General features: G+C 36.4%; 2 protein-coding genes across 3 annotated transcripts in view; one reads left to right on the top strand and one right to left on the bottom strand.

The window, feature by feature from the left end:
* Positions 1 to 712: 712 nt before the first annotated feature.
* LOC112047158 (bifunctional 3'-phosphoadenosine 5'-phosphosulfate synthase) overlaps positions 713 to 18,652 on the bottom strand; it is a 37,625-nt gene continuing 19,685 nt past the window's right edge. For both annotated transcript variants that reach the window (XM_052882703.1, XM_052882702.1), the window contains exons 3-14: positions 15,289 to 15,461; positions 13,578 to 13,715; positions 11,690 to 11,809; positions 11,223 to 11,363; positions 10,403 to 10,465; positions 9,698 to 9,937; positions 8,947 to 9,102; positions 8,069 to 8,174; positions 7,346 to 7,488; positions 4,313 to 4,474; positions 3,793 to 3,901; positions 713 to 2,778 (exon numbers count right to left, since the gene is read on the bottom strand). In XM_052882703.1, the coding sequence (XP_052738663.1) occupies positions 2,669 to 2,778; positions 3,793 to 3,901; positions 4,313 to 4,474; positions 7,346 to 7,488; positions 8,069 to 8,174; positions 8,947 to 9,102; positions 9,698 to 9,937; positions 10,403 to 10,465; positions 11,223 to 11,363; positions 11,690 to 11,809; positions 13,578 to 13,715; positions 15,289 to 15,461 (1,661 nt within the window). In that variant the 3' untranslated portion in view covers positions 713 to 2,668. The remainder of the gene's footprint in view (positions 2,779 to 3,792; positions 3,902 to 4,312; positions 4,475 to 7,345; positions 7,489 to 8,068; positions 8,175 to 8,946; positions 9,103 to 9,697; positions 9,938 to 10,402; positions 10,466 to 11,222; positions 11,364 to 11,689; positions 11,810 to 13,577; positions 13,716 to 15,288; positions 15,462 to 18,652) is intronic.
* LOC112047261 (18S rRNA aminocarboxypropyltransferase) overlaps positions 6,062 to 18,652 on the top strand; it is a 168,611-nt gene continuing 156,020 nt past the window's right edge. The window contains exon 1 of the mRNA XM_052882708.1: positions 6,062 to 6,072. The gene's annotated coding sequence lies outside the window, so the exon portion shown is untranslated. The remainder of the gene's footprint in view (positions 6,073 to 18,652) is intronic.

Raw genomic sequence — 18,652 nt, 5'->3', positions numbered from 1 at the left:
TATATTTTATTTGTTAATTAAAAACGGTACGGTAGGGTAGCGGTAGTTGAAAGTTTACATCGAGTTTCACGCGGACGAAGTCGCGGGCATCCGCTAGTAGTTACATAAAAACAAGAGAGCTCTGATAGCAGTGGATATGACCTCTGCCTCTGATTCCGCTTGTAGGTTCGAATCCGGTCTGGGGCATGCACCTCCAACTTTTCAGTTGTGTGCAATAAGGATGATGACAGTTTTTAAATTGTATATAAATTAGGAATATGCTAATAGTAAAGCAATTTTGTAAAAGTAATAGGGTATCTGCGGTCATTACTTTCGGAGCTACAGGGATTCAGAGGGTCAGATTTGCGGCGCTGCCACGGATCCCTGAAAAACGCTCCATACAAAATGGTACGATTTAATGACGTCGTAATGTAACCATACAATTTGCATAAATAAATTAAAATTAGAACCGTTTAGCCGGTAGAGAGTGGGGACACTTGACTCTGACAAAAATTAACTCTTAAAAGCTTAATATTTTACAAACGGGTCCCTAAATCGAAAAAGATCGGGGTGAATTCTAAACTTGCGCTAGCGAATTATAAAAATATCGTTACAGAATAGAATAGACACCTGCCCCTTGTTAGAAACTTTTTTTTTTATAGACGTATCTATCAAATAATTATAGAAATATACAAAATACCCTTCAATTCACAGGACACATTAAAACAAACAATTAAATATCTCATCACATTTATTGGTATTGTATATTAAATAAAATATGTATAGCTAATAAAAAGCACCATAATCATTTTAAAAATTGCAACAATAAATTTTTTCTTTTAAATTCTCTTATAAATTAACAAACTCCTGCCTATTAAAAGCACTATGAGTAACTTTACTATTATAAAATAATACTATTTCATGTCGGTAACATGTTTCTAACACCCGACGTCGCCACGCTGCGGAACGCTACACGACGCCATTTTTAAACACCATGCCATTGTACAACATCACGCCATTGTAAAACACAATGCCATTGTACAACATCACGCCATTGGAAAACACCATGCCATTGTATAACATCACGCCATTGTAAAACACCATGCCATTGTACAACATCACGACATTGTGCAATACCACGCCATTCTAAAACATCGAAGTAGCAACGCGTAAGGCTCGGCGCTCACTGACGACTTGGCTACGAATATTTGAGTGATGGAAAGTAAGCATTATTTTTTTCAGAGCCTTATTTTTTCCAGTGGTAGGCCAAGATTCAGTCTAACATTTATATGTTTAAGAAGTCAAATTTGAAAAACTTGCTTGTTAAACTTGACCTTTTCATTAAGCAATGTTTGACAAATACTTCAAACAAAGTCGAAGACGATCAAATTATTTGACAAAATGAACAGTTTGAAGAAAAGTTTGGTCGTTTCCTCTTTTTTAACCAACTTCAAAAAAGAGGATAAATTATGATAATGACCAATACACGTTATGTATATTATGTGACATTAAACTTGAAGTTATATTTCAGTTATGAAAATGCCGCGCAGTCAGTAAGCGTAGACCCTTAGTTTATCCAGAACATTATTGTATAGGTATAAGAGACCGTTTATACTTTCATGCATTCTTAGACATATAAAAATAATAGGCATTCACTAAAATAACGTCACAAATCCGTCAAGAGACGACGAGTGTACACTTATACTAACTTAAATAATATGAAATTAAACAAATTAAAATAAAAGCTATATAATATATAAAACAGAATAGCTGTTAGTTTGTATGACTAAAACTCGAGAATGGTCTGATCAGCTAATTTGACAATATAATTTCAATCATTTGTACTGACTAAAAGTAGTTGAGTATTGTATTTGTGACAAATAACCGATTATGTACCTAATGGTAAACATTCAATTTTGTGGCGTTATTTATATATTTTTTTGTTACACATTATATTTAGAGATTTAATAATTAAAAAAAAAGGTTTTGTGCTCTTTGATCTCATTTAATATTTTATCATTGTGCATAAAATATATTTTCATTTTTCATTTATTAACAGTATAAGAAACAATATAATGTTTGTGTATTCTTAAACAGACACAGTTAAATTCTCGATAAAAATTGTAAATTCATTACTAATAAAATTCTATAGGAAAGTAAAATTGTACTTTTGATAATATTAACACAAAGTCGTTAAAAATGATCAGCATGATAGTATAAACAGGCCATAATATAAAAAAATCTTGATAATCTCACATTCAATAAAATATTACTAATAAATACAATAAAATTGGAATGTGTATTAATTACACATAATAATTAAATTAATTTATCCATAGTCAACACAGGAATGTAGGTACTTTGTGATTATAGTATAAGAGCAGTCATTCGGAAAACTGTATGAAACAAACACAAGCTCTTCAAATATTTTTTTTTGGAAGTATTGTATTATTTACATATATACCAAAACATAATATATAACCAGATATATTCCTTTTATTTAAGTATCGTCCTAAACCGATAATATTCAAAATTATTCATCCGATAGATATTCATCTATCAAAAAAAAAATATTGCACTATAATTTACAATTTAGTAGGCAATTTTTACATACTAAAATATTTTTTTTTGTTTTAAAATATTATTTGTTACGTAACTAATTTAACATGATATCGTTATAATAATTATATTAATTTGTGTCCATTTTGGATTTCAATGATTGGTAATATTCTGATAATACTTTCCATGCGCTTGGTGCCATGAATCCTTTGGGTGGTTCCTTACCCGATTTCGCCAGACCTACAATTAAAAATATTATTATTCTTAAATTTTTCTTTATTCTATACAAGTGAGCTTGACTACAATTTCACCTGATGGTAAGTGATGATGCAATTTAAGATGGAAGCGGGTTAACTAGTTAAGAGTACGATGAAAGTCCACATCCCTATCTGTTTCTACACGACATCGTACCAAAACGCTAAATCGCTCGGCGGTACGTCTTTGCCGGTAACTAGCCACGGTCTACCACCAGACAGATCTGGACAATTGTTGGTAGGTATGTATGTATATTCGTATGTCTTTATTTATATATATATTTTGATTTTGATTTAATATATTATTATCTAAGTGTAATGTATCTTCTACTTTTCTTTTTATGTGTACACCCGTCATTATTCATTATTCATTACTCCTTGTATTTATTTTCTCTTTTTCGATTGGTTGTCTGGAAGAGATCGCTCATTAGCGATAAGGCCGCCAATTGTACATTATTTTTTAAGTTAATTTATTGCTTGTTATTATTCTTTTTGGTGTACAATAAAGTATATTTCTTTTATTCATTCATTCATTCATCTGGACCAATTAAGAAAACCTCAAACGGATCAGCTGTACACTCGCAAAATAATTATGTAATAATAGGATAGTTGACTCATATCAAATTTAATATAAACAATATTAATTTGGACATGGAATAAGGGGCCGAAATTTTTTAAAATTTTCCAAACGTCAAAAACGCTGTCGTCCCTTTTGTGACGTCACAATGTTACTTGATGATACAATACAAACGAATTGTTAACTAATATTTTTATCAAACGTCCTGTTTGTAAAGGATTTGTTAACGTGACGTCATGAAACAGTTGAAATATAGACCATTATGGCCGACAGGCGTTTTGGCTTGTATAGTCAAAAAAAATTAAAATTTTCATGCTGACCTTGCAATGGTTGATTGAAGAATAAGTTAGGAAGGTAGGTAAGCTTAGGAAGCTTACTTAACTTATTCTTCAATCAACCATTACTATTTAAAAAATACTGTACCTCGCATCCTAGTTCCGGAGATGAAATCAAAATCTTCTTTGCGTGTGGGGTCGAAGAAGGCCATCTTGCCAACTGAGCAGTCATACGCTGCCACACGGAATGGGATTATCTGTGGACGTCAAAATATGTATTAAATATTTTTTGATGTTTGATCTTTAACCTGCCTTTCGAACCGGTGGTAGTCTTAACAAATAGGAGAACTTGACGCTTCAAAAGTGCTTGTATATTAGGCATACTTGAAATTAATTAATTTGGTTTTTCATTTAATTTTGAAAATTACGTGAATATGTGTGGTTTCTTCAACAGGTTTTCAACAGGAGGTTTCTAAATATAAATCTCAATCAAAAAATGTAAAGCTAGGGTGTTTTTTTCTGTCTTTGCTAAGAGTATCATTGGATAGGTCTTTTTGGCAGGATTTGGGCATTATTAACGTATAAAGTGCAAATTTAACTAACGAAACCCTACACCACCCGTGACCCGACTCGACTTGGCCGGTTTTTATCTCATTCAATATATTTACCTCTAAATCGTTAAGTCCGGGCGCCATCTTCAGAACCATAGCGCCGTGGCGGGGGTCGTATAGATCCCCTGAACCGTTGGGGTGCGGGAGACCCGCCGGGTCCCGACCCACTATGTAGTGGTTGGCACCTGCATTCATACGACACTTGGCGTGCCATTGGACCTGAAAATAAACAAAATTAAGATAATATATTCGAATTGCAACCTGTGACGCAGAGCGAAGATTTGACCAAGTTGCAGTAACTTTACACGTTTAAAAAAAAAAGAAAAACGGAACATTGTGTCAGTATTCTATAGAGGAAACACAACATATATATATGACTTTTGCTTATTTACATAGTTGGTGCTAAGTGTAGTTTCCTAAGTTTTATATAGCGTACACAGTCAAACGCCCCGCGGTCTGTCGTATATCATAGGTGAACCTAATGATGAGCCTATGGTGGAATGCGGTTGCCTACAAGATGCCTATTCACTCTTGATACCCATGTTGTAGGTGGTACGCAAAACGTAAGTTGAAAGGGCATTCCATAACTTCGCAGTGCGAATCTGGAATGAAGCCCCAAAACGTTTCGTACGTTTGCTTACCATCTCAAGAGTTGGTTCATATTCACTAATCTAAGTTGGCCCAGCGTACCTCGAAATTTACTTAGATGACTTTTTTACACAACAATAATGGCCGACTATGAATCAAAGACAATCAGTAGGGTTGAGAAGTTAACGGCGGGCATCGGAACGATATCAAGTAGGTATCGTTATAACTGAAATACCTAAACTAAAACATCCGTTACTATACTACGTTATCTTAAAAGGGAACGTATAGTAACGTTTGTCAGTTGTGTGAATTTTAAGAAATTAAATATCACGTGTCACAAACGGTGAACGGTGCACGGTTTATGCCTATGGGTACGCGTGGTTAAGAAATGGGGTAATCTTTTTTTATTATTATTATAAATATACTTAAACAATACACATCACTATCTAGCCCCAAAGTAAGCATACAGAGTAGCTTGTGTTATGGGTGCTAAGATAGTTGATATTATAGTATTAATATACAATTATATACTACATATAAATACTTATATACACTCATGCTCATCACACAAATATTTTCCAGTTGTGGGAATCGAACCCACAGCCGTGGATGCAAAAAGCAGGGTCACTACCCACTGCGCCACGCGGCCGTCTCTTTCTTTAATCTTTTGAGGACGTACTAACGTCCAAGATTTGCTTATACTTCAAAAAAGTGTGCACGTATCCACGTACATACTGGGTGTAAGGGACATGATACCGAAAACTGCGTGAAGAGGTTAAATTTAGTTTCCACAACGATATTTTAAATAACAATTACGTGGGAAATGAGAAAATTCAGATTTTGAAAATTTTGAGCACGCAATGTACAGCTAACAATGCGATAACAACGCTCCGCAATCTACTGTGTACGTACGAGTAGGTACGTACGCATCGACAGCAAATCGGCTGGCTACACTTACCTATCTAATACCTATTTTTTATACTTTACAAGTTTTTAACTAGGTACAGGTAATTAACTTACTTCAGGTTGTTTCTCGTTTACGAGACGTTCTGTCGTCATAGTAGGTACAATATTCATGAGTACTGAATTGATTTGATCTAAGCATTTCAAGACTTCTCAGTCAACACACACAAACACACACAATACAAACGACACAATTGTATGAGTATTCGTTACAGAAAATCACTACTAACATAACATAGAACATACACAAAGGTTTTTGAATTTTGGTTTGTTTGTCAACAGACCGCCGAATACGAACTAAAGAAAAAATAGCGTAGCGTCTAGCGAAAGGACCTAAAGTTTCAATATTTTGAAAATACCTATTAACCACGCCGCGCGGCTTAGGTTAGAGAGAGATAGCAATTATTTTCCTCGGCACCGGCGGCGGTCGGCAATACAACGTCGCGCACTTCCTATTAGTCGTGACCTGCCTATTTGACCTCTTGGAAAACAGCTGATCGCGCGCATTTTGCAAATTAAATTTACATTGCTAGTTTTTGTTAAAATCTTGATTTGACGATTTTTATTAAAAATCGTATTGAGATAATGTTATCCATACCAGTGTTTGAATAATGCTACTATTCGTAAGATATCTTTTACGCTATAGAATAACGTGAGCATATGTATTGTATAACATTTTTATTAAAAAACTATTTTTTAAAATAAAATGATTATAAAATATTTCATTTTCCCATCTTTAAACTAACAACATATCAATTATTAAAGAATCATTCATTATCATTTATCGATAAGTTAACGCTCGATGTTATTTACCCATCCTTGCTTTTCATAGACAATCTAGCGTTACGAAATGTCAAATTGCCGTAATCGTAGTTAAGCTGTGCAAATTAATCTCGTTGTGATTTTGTTTTTCAGAAAATAAATGTGAATAAATCGTAAATTCGGTGTAGTTTTTGGTGTAATTCGTACTGTATGCGTATAATAAAGGATTTAGACACTTTGTTCTTTAGAAATTACGTATAACGTAAGTGAAATATGTGATTTTAGTGACAAGACGGGTTTGTTTTGGTGATAAGACTTCTAAGAAAATTTTCGGTATACATCATGTATTCATGGGTGACGGGAACCTGATGGTGATGGTAAGCAATGGTGAGCCTATGGTGGAATGCGCTTGCCTACAAGATGCCTATTCACTCTTGATACTCATGTTGTAGATGGGAGGCAAAACGTAAGCTGGAAGAGCATTCCATAACTTTGCAATGCGAATCAGGAATGAAGCCTCAAAACGCTTCGTACGTTTCTTTACCTTGTTGTGAGTCGGTCCATATTCACTAACCTCAGTTGGCCTGGCATACATCATGGGTGAAGGGAACCTGATGGTGATGGTAAGCAATGATGCAACCTATGGTGGTACGCGTTTGCCTAGAATATGTCTATTCTTGACTTGATACTTATGTTGTAGGTGATAGGGAAAACGTAAGCTGGAAGAGTATTGCATAACTTGAGCCTCGAGGTCGTCGACAGTCCGTATTCACTAACCTCAGTGGGTCCGGCGTACATCATGGGTGAAGGGAAGATGGCGAGTACGGTGGAGTTGGGGTCCAGTATGCCCTCGTTGAGCACCGCCTTGTGTTGGTTTATGCGGGTCTCTAGCGGCACGTCGTCGTCCTTCGTCCAACCACCTGGTTATAAGCAATGACATTTTACTAATAGGTTATACGTTAACTAACTAACTCCTTGTGATAGTTGGAGTCATAAACTTAAATAGATTATGGAATGTTTTGAGCGTTGATATTTATTATTTATATTTATATCATCAGACTTTGAGCCTTTATACGAGACCTATAGCGATCAAATCTCGGATCCGTAAGTCATCGCTGGCAACACGCCCTGTTCAAGACTTTTGTTCTCAGGCTGGAGAGTGGATTTAAATAATACAAAATTCTCCATCCTTAGGCGACGACTTACCTCTCCAAATGGATCGAGAGTATTTCGTGAATCAAATTAATGACGTCATTAGTGACGTAATGACGTTTACGTTGCGACCACAAAGACCGCGGTCTTGCGGAATGGCTACTTTAGCCTACGTCGTAAATAGTAGTAATAATATTACTACCTTTCTACCCTTTTTTAATATTCAATGATATATTAACTAGTGGACCAAGTCAAACTTTGATTTGACAGTTACGCAAGCAAACACAAGAACGCTATCGGTGACAAACAGAGTTTATAGCCGCATACACATAAGGACATGAGTTTTACCCAATGGATGTAGAAGCAAGACTGGTTTCTGGTATCCCCGCTCTGTGAGCTGCCTTTGCGTATCTTGCATCAGCAATGCGTGCCCGTTGTGGATAGGGTTGCGGAGCTGCAACCAACGACAAACAATGATAATAGAGACGAAAGAGTTTATTAACGTAACCTTAAATTAATTTAAAAAAAAATCTCTAACAGCATTCTGGGAAATTCTTTAAGAATCTGTCATATTACATTTTTTGATGATCTCACAAACCTTCCAATCTAGATGGGGATAACTGTTTAAAAAAACAGTCGCATAATTTGCCCGAAATGAGGGTCATTACTTATCCAGTCATTTTCCAATTTCCTCCTTCAACATTAAGGTTAAAAAGTATACCCGGTGAAGATGACGATCATTGTAAGTATTCTTCTGGTGGTTTATACGAAACACTTAGCTTGCAACCTAGAAAATCCTGGCTCTGGAAAGTTGTATAAGAGTTTAAAAAAATGGTCGGTCCGAATCGGGTGTCGAGCTCTTTGAATGTGAGGCGGTATTTTATTTTCCATCATCAGCCTGTATCTATCAGTCATCTGCTGAAGATAGGCCCCGAGATCGCCCGAATCTACCCACTTTCAAATACGATAATGTGGTACGTAAGTTAAAATAATTTACTTATTTTCCTAACTTCAAGTGGTAGGGCCGGCATATGTCAGCAAATATAACAAACATTGTGTTCTTCAGTTTATTTACACATGTCAAACGCCTTGGCTTATAACTTAGAAAATCTGTATCTAGAACGTTTCAGAGCTTAATTATTTATATGAGCTTAATATAAGGATTATCTAAAATACTAGCTTTTATACAAGTTACATATTACAAGGCTTATAAAAAGATCTGTCACCTGGAATGCGAAGACCGCGTCAGCGTCGAGCTCCTTGAATTTGTTCCGCAGCTCGTTGGGCGTGAGGCGGTACGCGTCAAGTCCGTCATTCCAACGAACGCGCGCAAACACCTCTAGGTTGCCGCCCACCAACCAGTCGCCAGACTCGTCGATCATCTGTGGATTTTAAAAAAAAAAACGAGTGTGCTTTAGACCACACGAATAATAATGCGCCATCTATGAGCATCAGGCATAACTGCGTCGCAACAGGTTCACGAAGTGTACAAAAGGGATTGTTTCAAAGTTTTCTAAAAACGCCATCTACTGGTAGTTTAAAATAACAAACACTGTTTCACTATGCCTGTAGATGGCAGCACGCATCATTCGATTCCAATTTTCGAAACGCATTCAACAGCTCACTACCCAAGTGGTGGTTGAAGGTTCTAGTAATCTTTAACATCTATACTAATATATAAAGCTGGAGAATTTTTTTGGTTGAATGTTTAATGAAAAACAAATGGCATCCACATTGCAATATTCTGTCAGTGTTGGATAGCATATTAATTTTGGATGGCTTTAAAACATACGCGAGAAAAAGATATCAAAAAATCTAGTAGAATCCTCCTCTTGAGTGTTGACACATGTCTTAGGGACCCCTTAGAGTTATACTCATATCTTAAGTTTCTTAAGAGTCTGCTTAGAGTTTTTTCACGGAACAAAGGCACACGCATGGTGAATCCATGGAACGCAAAGATGCTCATCTCACACTAACCTTGATGTAAGGATGTCCAGTGTGGAAGATGCCGAACTGTCGCGCGCACCTCTCCTGCTTCCTGTGCGGGTAGAACTCTGGCGCGCGGAGGATAGCCACCGCCTTGCCAGAGTACAGGAGTGCTATGGCCGAGGCTCCAGCCAGGCGCTCCTTATCCTGTGTAGACACTGGCAGCACTACTGGCACCGACTGGTTCACCAGCGAACCGTCCGGTAGTGATATGCAGTTGGAATGGAGAGCCTGTTGATAAATATATGCTTTAAATGTTCATTAACAACCTGTTTTCAGCTCACTGTGGAGTAAGACTCTCGTCTCAGAATGAGAGGGGTTAGACTAAAAACGCTGACAAATACGAATTGGCAGACTTTACACATATAGATAATTGATAAAATTCTTGGGAATGTAGGTTTTCTCACAATGTTTTTCGTTCATTGTTTGATACACGATATTTAATTTCTTAAAATGCGTAATTGAAAGATTCGAGTTCAAGGCCCTGGACCAGATTTGAACCTACGCCCTCCTAAACAAATGCGGAGGTCATATCCACTATGCTATCACGTCTCTACCGGGATCAGTCTTTATCTGTCATTATTATAGGTCATTAAGTATTTTCACCCTCTCCTTATTATTATGCTCATTTAAGTATTGTTGTGAGGCAGAAAAGTTTACCAAATCAGCTAGTATATAATATGAATTTATACTCACTTGAAGGTACTCTGTTTCTCTCATAAAACCTTTCAGAGGATATGCCCAACCCTCGGATAAGACCTGTAAATTAAATTTTTAGTTATTAATGAGCCGTCGATAATGATACATTTTTATACTTAGGTAATGTTTTTAAGGCATGATCAATGGCAAAAATCCGTACCTAAATGTGAGGCGGTGTATTATAAAATATGTAGTTTTATTTGAAGTAATTTACGGGATTTCTCCTAATAAAATAATAAGAAGGCCTGAACCCTGCATGGGCCAATTATATGGTGATATGTGATCGTTAAGGGTAAAGAGGTACACAGGGAGAGTGCAAATAACATAATTTGCGCATGATTATTTTTGTTATTAAGGTTTGTTGTTAGGCTATCGCAGACACAGTCGATTGCCAAAATGGTACGAGCTCCTCCAGTACGTGTGTTATTAACATTCATTATTTATATTATTATAAACAGGAGGTATTTGTATGAATTTTTACAGCAATTATAGTATAAATAAGAGGGTATTTGATGACTTGAGCTCAATTCTTTGTTAGGCAGCGTGAACGCCGTCACGCTGCCAGTCGCGTTAGTGATTTTGTGCGATAATGTTTTGTTGTTTTTTTTGATAATGTTTTGTGTTGTAGTTATTGAACATAAATTGTTTAATGTCATGGAGAACATGTCGAGCAGGCAAGGTGAGTGTTAATGCATTCTGAAAGTATCCTTTAAACCTACACCCAAGTCACAAGTCCCGGGACCTACTCGGTGTGTTTCCTCTACCACAAAATGGTGGTACATTCACTGTCGTTTCTACTATCGTCATAAATACTCACTTGCACCCACTGTAGGTCGAGCGCAGTGATCTCCACTTGCGGCAATCTGCCGGCCTCCTCGATGGCGCTGCTGAGTCTATTGCCGTATATGAACAGTTCTTCCACTCCTGATACTGTGTTCTCCACTCGGGGTATGATGCCCTGTGAACAAAGAATATCAATACATCCTTAATCTCTGTCTGTTTGTCTGTGATTTCAAAATTGAGTTTTATCAAGTGCTTATATACTCAGAGGCAAAATTATCCGCCTACTTTAGTTTTAGGCTTTGTCGCTTCATATCTTACTGCTCAACAATCCACTAAATAAAAAAAAACAATCGAACCTATAAATAAAGTGGCCTGACGGTGTTTGGACTTTGGAAGTCCAAAATATGACTTACATCCAGTAGTTGACATCCACCGGCTTATATAATGATGAATATGATACCTGCGCATTATCCATCGAATTTATTACACATATAAACTTACCTGTGACTCCAATAACCGGATAACCTCCATGGTGGACTCCTCGATGGAGCGGCCGACCGTTTGTATGACCAGCTCGGGCGCTTCCGGTCGCTCATACTCTTGCGTAATGCCAGTGAAACCCTAGGAAACAAAGTTCAACAACTAAAATACTATATTTTGACCATAAACAATAGGAGCATAATTAACAACTTTTTCGAATTTCAATTACAAAACAATTCCAATTTATACTACAGCCTTCTTGATGAGTACTGTTAACTAACAAACAAATTAAAAATGAGGGTATAAATCACTAGTTTTTTCACACTTAATTATAATTATAATTAACTTGTTCTTAAATTTATGAAAATAAATTTGATTAATAGGCTTAGAACAATATATATGGTTAATGTATTTTATATATCATTTTATAAAAAACCCATACATAATTTAAAATAAATAAGTTATGAAATTACATGCGTTTTCTACCTTCATTTCTAATTTGTTTGTTGTTAAACAGTACTCATTAAGAACGGCTGTAGCATAGGTAGATAGTCATATTAAAATTTTAAATTGTATTAGTAGTTTAAAGACGCATTAAATGATTTTTTTCTTCTTAAATGAAGAAGTCAACAGCAAATCATTCTCATTCGCTAGAATATTACTGATCATTTTGACATTACTATTAGACAATTAAAATCTTCATAGAGGCCTACCTGGTTAATAAGATGAATGAATGAATAATTATTTAAAGTTTTATGAAAAGAACATTTAAATGTAAGTACAGAATGACAACTGCAATTGCCAGTAAACAATTGAAACTTGTGAAAGTTAACAGTAGAAAGTATAATAATTATATTATTATGACGTGGGAGCTTTAATTAAAATACTATTGTTCAACTTATTAACTACGTCAGTAAAAACTTCTATCCAAGCAATTGAGTATTAAGTACTATATGAAAGTTGAACTATATACGATACTCATAGATATGGCGATTGGTTCAATGCTCCCGCGGTTAGCTTCTGCTTCTTTGGTTATTTGCCAAACAAAAGCAACCCCAGTACATCACTGGGGTTGCTTTAGTTTGGCTATAAAATGTTGAGTATTTTTTATTTCAAAAAAGTATTTCGTGAATTTATCTTTAATTCAGTTATAGCGGTTTTTTTTTGCATTTTGATTATTATTTTTAAGACATTTACATTTATTTAATTTATGTGCAAAATTTCCTACTACACACTCCTACATTTAGTTCATACTGAAAATATCTTTTATAAAAGAAAAGCTCAGAAGCCTTAAGCCAAAGCCAGAAGCTTAAGCCAACGACTGGATTAACAAGACACTTATAAGAGCCGTACTCGATATGTACTGTTTACCAACAAACAAATTTAAAATGTGAGTATAAATCGCAACAAACAAATATAATAATTATAATGAATGAAAATAAATTCGATTAATAAACTTAGAACATTTAGACATAGTTAATATAATTTTAATAAAATTTTATAGGCAAAACAATCTCGTCATCAACCCATATTCGGCTCACTGCTGAGCTCGAGTCTCCTCTCAGAATGAGAGGGGTTAGGCCAATAGTCCACCACGCTGGCCCAATGTGGATTGGCAGACTTCACACACGCAGAGAATTAAGATAATTCTCTGGTATACAGGTTTCCTCACGATGTTTTCCTTCACCGTTTGAGATACGTGATATTTAATTTCTTAAAATGCACACAAGTGAAAAGTTGGAGATGCATGCCCCGGACCGGGTTCGAACCCACACCCTCCGGAATCGGAAGCAGGGGTCATATCCACTGGGCTATCACGCCTTTCATTTCTAATTTTTTTTGGTATACAATACACATCAAGCAGGGCTGTAGTATAGAAGCAGGGATTAGGAACATAGAATGAACGAACCTTAATTTGACCTTCCCTCGCCTTTTTGTACAGGCCCTTAGTGTCCCTCTGTTCACACACTTCCAGCGGTGTATCGATAAACACTTCGAAGAAGGGCAGGTCAGAGTCTGTGTGCGTGCGACGAGCAACTTCCCTGTCCTAAAATAAGCATATAATAAATATATTGTCATAATATAAATATATATAAAGGTAACTATATACATACTACTTCCTAACTACCTTCAGAAATGATATACATAATCTTTTTTACAAAACAATTGAACCCACTTCAAAGATGCATTACACTAAAAAAATCATAAAATAACATCGTATCTTTGTCCTTTCTAATGATCGGTTTGAAGGCGTTAATTTAATTTATCATAGTGTATTGTAGTATACATAGTGTGTATAGTATAATATATAGTATATATTTGAAATCCAATATGGCCAGTGCCACAAAATGGCAAGTCGCATTTCTTTTTAACCGACTTCAAAAAGGAGGAGGTTCTCAATTCGGTCGGTATTTTTTTTTTTTTTTTTATGTATGTACACCGATTACTCTAAGACGCCTGGACCGATTTCAAAAATTATTTTTTTGTTTGAAACGGTATAGTCCCCATTTGGTCCCATTGCCATCATGTCAAGATCTGATGATGGGATCTTGGAGAAATTGAGGGGAACTTTCGAAAATTATATGGGTGTCTAGTGTGTTCGTATACTTTTCCATTTAGTACTTTTAAGCACTACAATTTCATGAAGGTTTAAAATCGATCTGATGATGGAGCCATAAAATAGACGAGGGAACTTCTCGGCTATTTACAGCAGTTACCTTGTGTTTGGGCTTGATTAATTTGTATTAATGAGAACTTTCCACATAGATAGGTTGTGACTGTCATTTAGGGGTTTGGTGATGAAGAACAAGGACAATTAAGGGAACTCCTTAACAGTTTACAGCAACTACCTTGTGTTTGGCCTTGATTAATTCGTATTGCTGAGAACTTTCTACCTAGATGAGTTGTGTCTGTTATTAGGGGTCTGATGATGAAGACCAAGGTCAATTAAGGGAACCCCTTAACGGTTTACGGTAACTACCTTGTGCTTGGGCTTGATTTGTATTGCTGAGAATTTTGTACCTAGATAGGTTGTGACTGTCATTAGGGGCCTGATGTATTCATTTGAGATGAAATTTTACACTAAAAATGGAAAAATAATAAAAATTTTAATAAAAAAAATACAACCGACTTCAAAACCTAAAAACGTTCCCACTAAACTAAAAAGTGAAAAATAACATCATAATATATTCTACCTGCTGATCAGTATGAAGGCGGTGCTTAGCCGGTGTTGTCTTGATTTAAGCCATTTCTGACAGGACCACATGAAACAACACTGTCTGCAAAATCTAAATCTATAAGATATTCTCACATGGCTTGAATTAATACATCACCGGCTTAGCACCGCCTTCATACTGATCAGCAGGTAGAATATATTATGATGTTATTTTTCACTTTTTAGTTTAGTGGGAACGTTTTTAGGTTTTGAAGTCGGTTGTATTTTTTTTATTAAAATTTTTCATAACTTTGATACTCATATTTAGGCCGATATGGGTATAAAATTAAAGGGTTTGAATAGTAAACAGTATGATAAATTACATATGCAAGATGAACACCACCACAAAATGGAGGCTTTTAATTTTTTTATATATTATTTACTACGTGGTTTTAAAGTTTCCTACCTCAGCGAAGGGCGACACGAAACTGCACAGGCAGACGACGCCACTGTCGGCGAAGAGTTTGGCCACTTCTGCCACTCTTCTGATGTTCTCTTCTCTATCCTCCTTACTGAAGCCGAGGTTCTTATTGAGGCCCGTCCTGATGTTGTCGCCATCGAGACCGTATGCCGGTATACCTGGAGAGTAAAAATACAAGTAGGTAATTAAACGTTTTGATAACCTCAATAGTTTAGCTAGAATGACTACTTTTGTGCTAGAATGAAAAATGCTTTGACGACCTTTCTGGCGCATTTGTTTGACCTGTGGTTATCAGAGATGTCCTGGGTTAAATTTGCATCGCAGTCAGTTTAGGATTTTGTACTTTCTTGATTTGCTGAGGTCTGATGTGATGGTAAGCATCACCCATGGTTAGTTACCAGTTAGTTACCCTACCGTCAAAGACGTATCGCCAAGCGATATAGCGTACCCGTAAAATGCCGTGTAGAAAAGATATCTACCATACCGTCAGAGATATTGGTAGAATTAATTCATACCTCTTCCAAGTAAGTCTGCTTCCATCTTAGACTACAGCGTCACTTAACATCAGATGACATCGCATTCAAGAGCTAACTTGTCAAAATAGTGAAAACTCTTCCAAAAAGGTCTATTCGTTTGTAAGCTGGGTACGATGCACAGAAAGGCATACAGATACACAGAAATACACGGTATACTTGCAAAACTCCTTTCGCGTGTAGGTTTTTATTATGAGTCTAAACAAAACGGGTTTATCTTGTATAATTTAGACGTTCCTATGGCCAACTTCAGATTCCAGCGTTAGACAAGGTATTTGGTATATCAGAACACTCAATGGCTCAACGCTAAAGCGGCCTGAATGACGACAAGAGGTTATTGTTCGATGTCTGCCATTTAGACTATTGTCGTGGCCAGTCCTGACACAGCCTTTTCCGTCTAATTGCAGGGGATCCGGAACATCCGGTCATATTAAAAAAATACGTAAGTATTCCTTCGAGTTTCTCTCATATATTTTCCAAGAATTGACCCACACCTAAGTACTTCAACAATAGTTTGTAAAACAATTAACGATCAAGGATGGAGGAAGGGAATGTTATTGGGCGGTACAGACAACATTACAACCTTCTCTAAATAATGACAAACCGTAATTTTCCCTCCGCCCGATACTAATAGCAATATTGATAAAAAAAACCAATGCCAAATGAATGTTTCGGTATTTTCCGGATATAAAAAAATAAAACGCGGCGTATCTAAATGCATTAGAACGTATACAAAAGCGATAACTCGACCTACGAATTGGAGATAAGAATAACTGTTTACTATTTTATTTATTTTAATGATGATGGATTTTTAACTATTATTTCTAGTACTAGATGACTCGGCTAACATCTTTAAGCCCAAAGAAGAAATAAAATCGTTGGTTCAGCCATATTTTCGCCACCACGGTTTTTCTCACGTACGAGTAAAATCCCTATCCCAGATAAATTCTGGGAAAATAATTATTAAAAAAAAAATACAACCGACTTCGAAGCATTAGCAGCGTACCCACGAAAGGGAATAATAACATTATAATATTTTTTACCTATTGATCACTTTGAAGAAGGCGCTAAGCCAGTGATACTAATATTCAAGGCGTACCTATTATAAAGATTTTTGTTTGTCAGACATTCTTCTTTACTCTCATGTGTTTTGTCAAATCAACACCACACGGGGTTGGCACCGACTTAAACAAAGAGAAAGATTTTAAAGTTTGTCATGTTATTTTGAAATCACAGACAGTCACTTGTATTTTATTTGTATATATTGATTTGATTTGACGACCTCGCAGTAGGTGATGATGTCGTTTTCAATAGAGGTCCAGAGTTCGATTGCGAGACTCTAGCATTTTAAACATCGCTCGTAAAGTTGTATCATTATCAACCCATATTCGGCTCACTGCTGATCTCGAGTCTCCTCTTAGAATGGGAGGGGATAGGCCATTAGTCCACCACGCTGGCCCAATGCGGATTGGGAGAATAAAGAAAATTATCTGGTATGCAGGTTTCCTCACGATATTTGCCCTTCACAGTTTGAGACACGTGATATTTAATTTCTTAAAATGCACACAACTGAAAAGTTGGAGATGCACGCCCCAGACCGGATTCGAACCTACCTCCGGAATCGGAGGCAGAGGTCATATCCACTGGGCTATCAGGGCTCTTAAAATTTGTATATGAACGACGATTGATATCAGCCTCTTGTGACAGCTATAAATAGATCACTCACAGAGTCGTAAACATAGCTACGCAGCATATTATATAATTCTACAACAGAACAGCACGTGGACGGAAACCTCTGTATAAGTGCATTCACCTATTGCATATCGCATTTGTGTCAATGTAAATTGCATATTAATTGTTTCATCTATACTATACTAGCGGCTCGCGGCTTTGTCCGCCCTTGGACCTCTTAAATCCGACCTTCTTGCAAAATCCGTTCTTAGAGCTTGTCTACAAACAGTAAACTACCTCCCTGCCAAATTTCATCTTTGTACGTCAATTGGTTTTCGAGATTTCGTGATGAATGATTTTTCGCATTTATATATTAAGATTATAAAGAGGTAAATAAAGTTTTTGGTATTTTAGGGGATAATATGTCGATGTACCTACTTAACCGATTTTAAAAATTTTATTACCACTAGAAAATTACACGTTATTTGTGAGTGTGAAAATATAGCCTATGACACTCACAAATAAGGCTATCTATTGGTAAAAGAATTTTCGATATCAGTTCAGTAGATCCAGGCATTACCCCGTACAACACCACAAAATTTACCTCTTTATAATAGGTAGATTAAGCCAGCTCGATCTGCTGGATGAACTGGGTTCAATCCCCGGCTGGGCCGATTGAGGTTTTCTTTATTGGTCTAGGTCTTGGTAGAATGCCTCGACCGTGGCTAGATCCCACTCTACGGGCAAAATACGTACCGCCAAGCGATTTAGCTTTCCGGTACGCTGTCGTGTAAAAACCGAAAGGGGTGTGGATTTTCATCTTCCTCCTAACAAGTCAGCCCGCTTCCATCTTAGACAGCATCATCACTTACCGTCATGTGAGATCGTAGTCAAGGGCTAACTTTGAGAACCTCAATAGCTCAACGGTAATCGTCGGACTCATCATCGAGGGGTGGTAGTTCGATTCCCGCCCCGTTGGTCTATTGTCGTACCCACTCCTAATACAGTCTTACCCGACTAGTTGGAGGGGAATGGGAATATTGGTCATATTTCAAAGACATGGCAAATATAATTGACATTTTAAATATTTAATTTACATCGAAGTTTTTTATTTGCATTGCACTAATGTGTAACCTACTAATTCT

The sequence above is a fragment of the Bicyclus anynana genome, chromosome 7, assembly GCF_947172395.1.
Source record: "Bicyclus anynana chromosome 7, ilBicAnyn1.1, whole genome shotgun sequence".
In the NCBI taxonomy this organism is placed as follows: Eukaryota; Metazoa; Arthropoda; class Insecta; order Lepidoptera; family Nymphalidae; genus Bicyclus; species Bicyclus anynana.
This window is presented reverse-complemented; position numbering and strand designations above follow the sequence as displayed.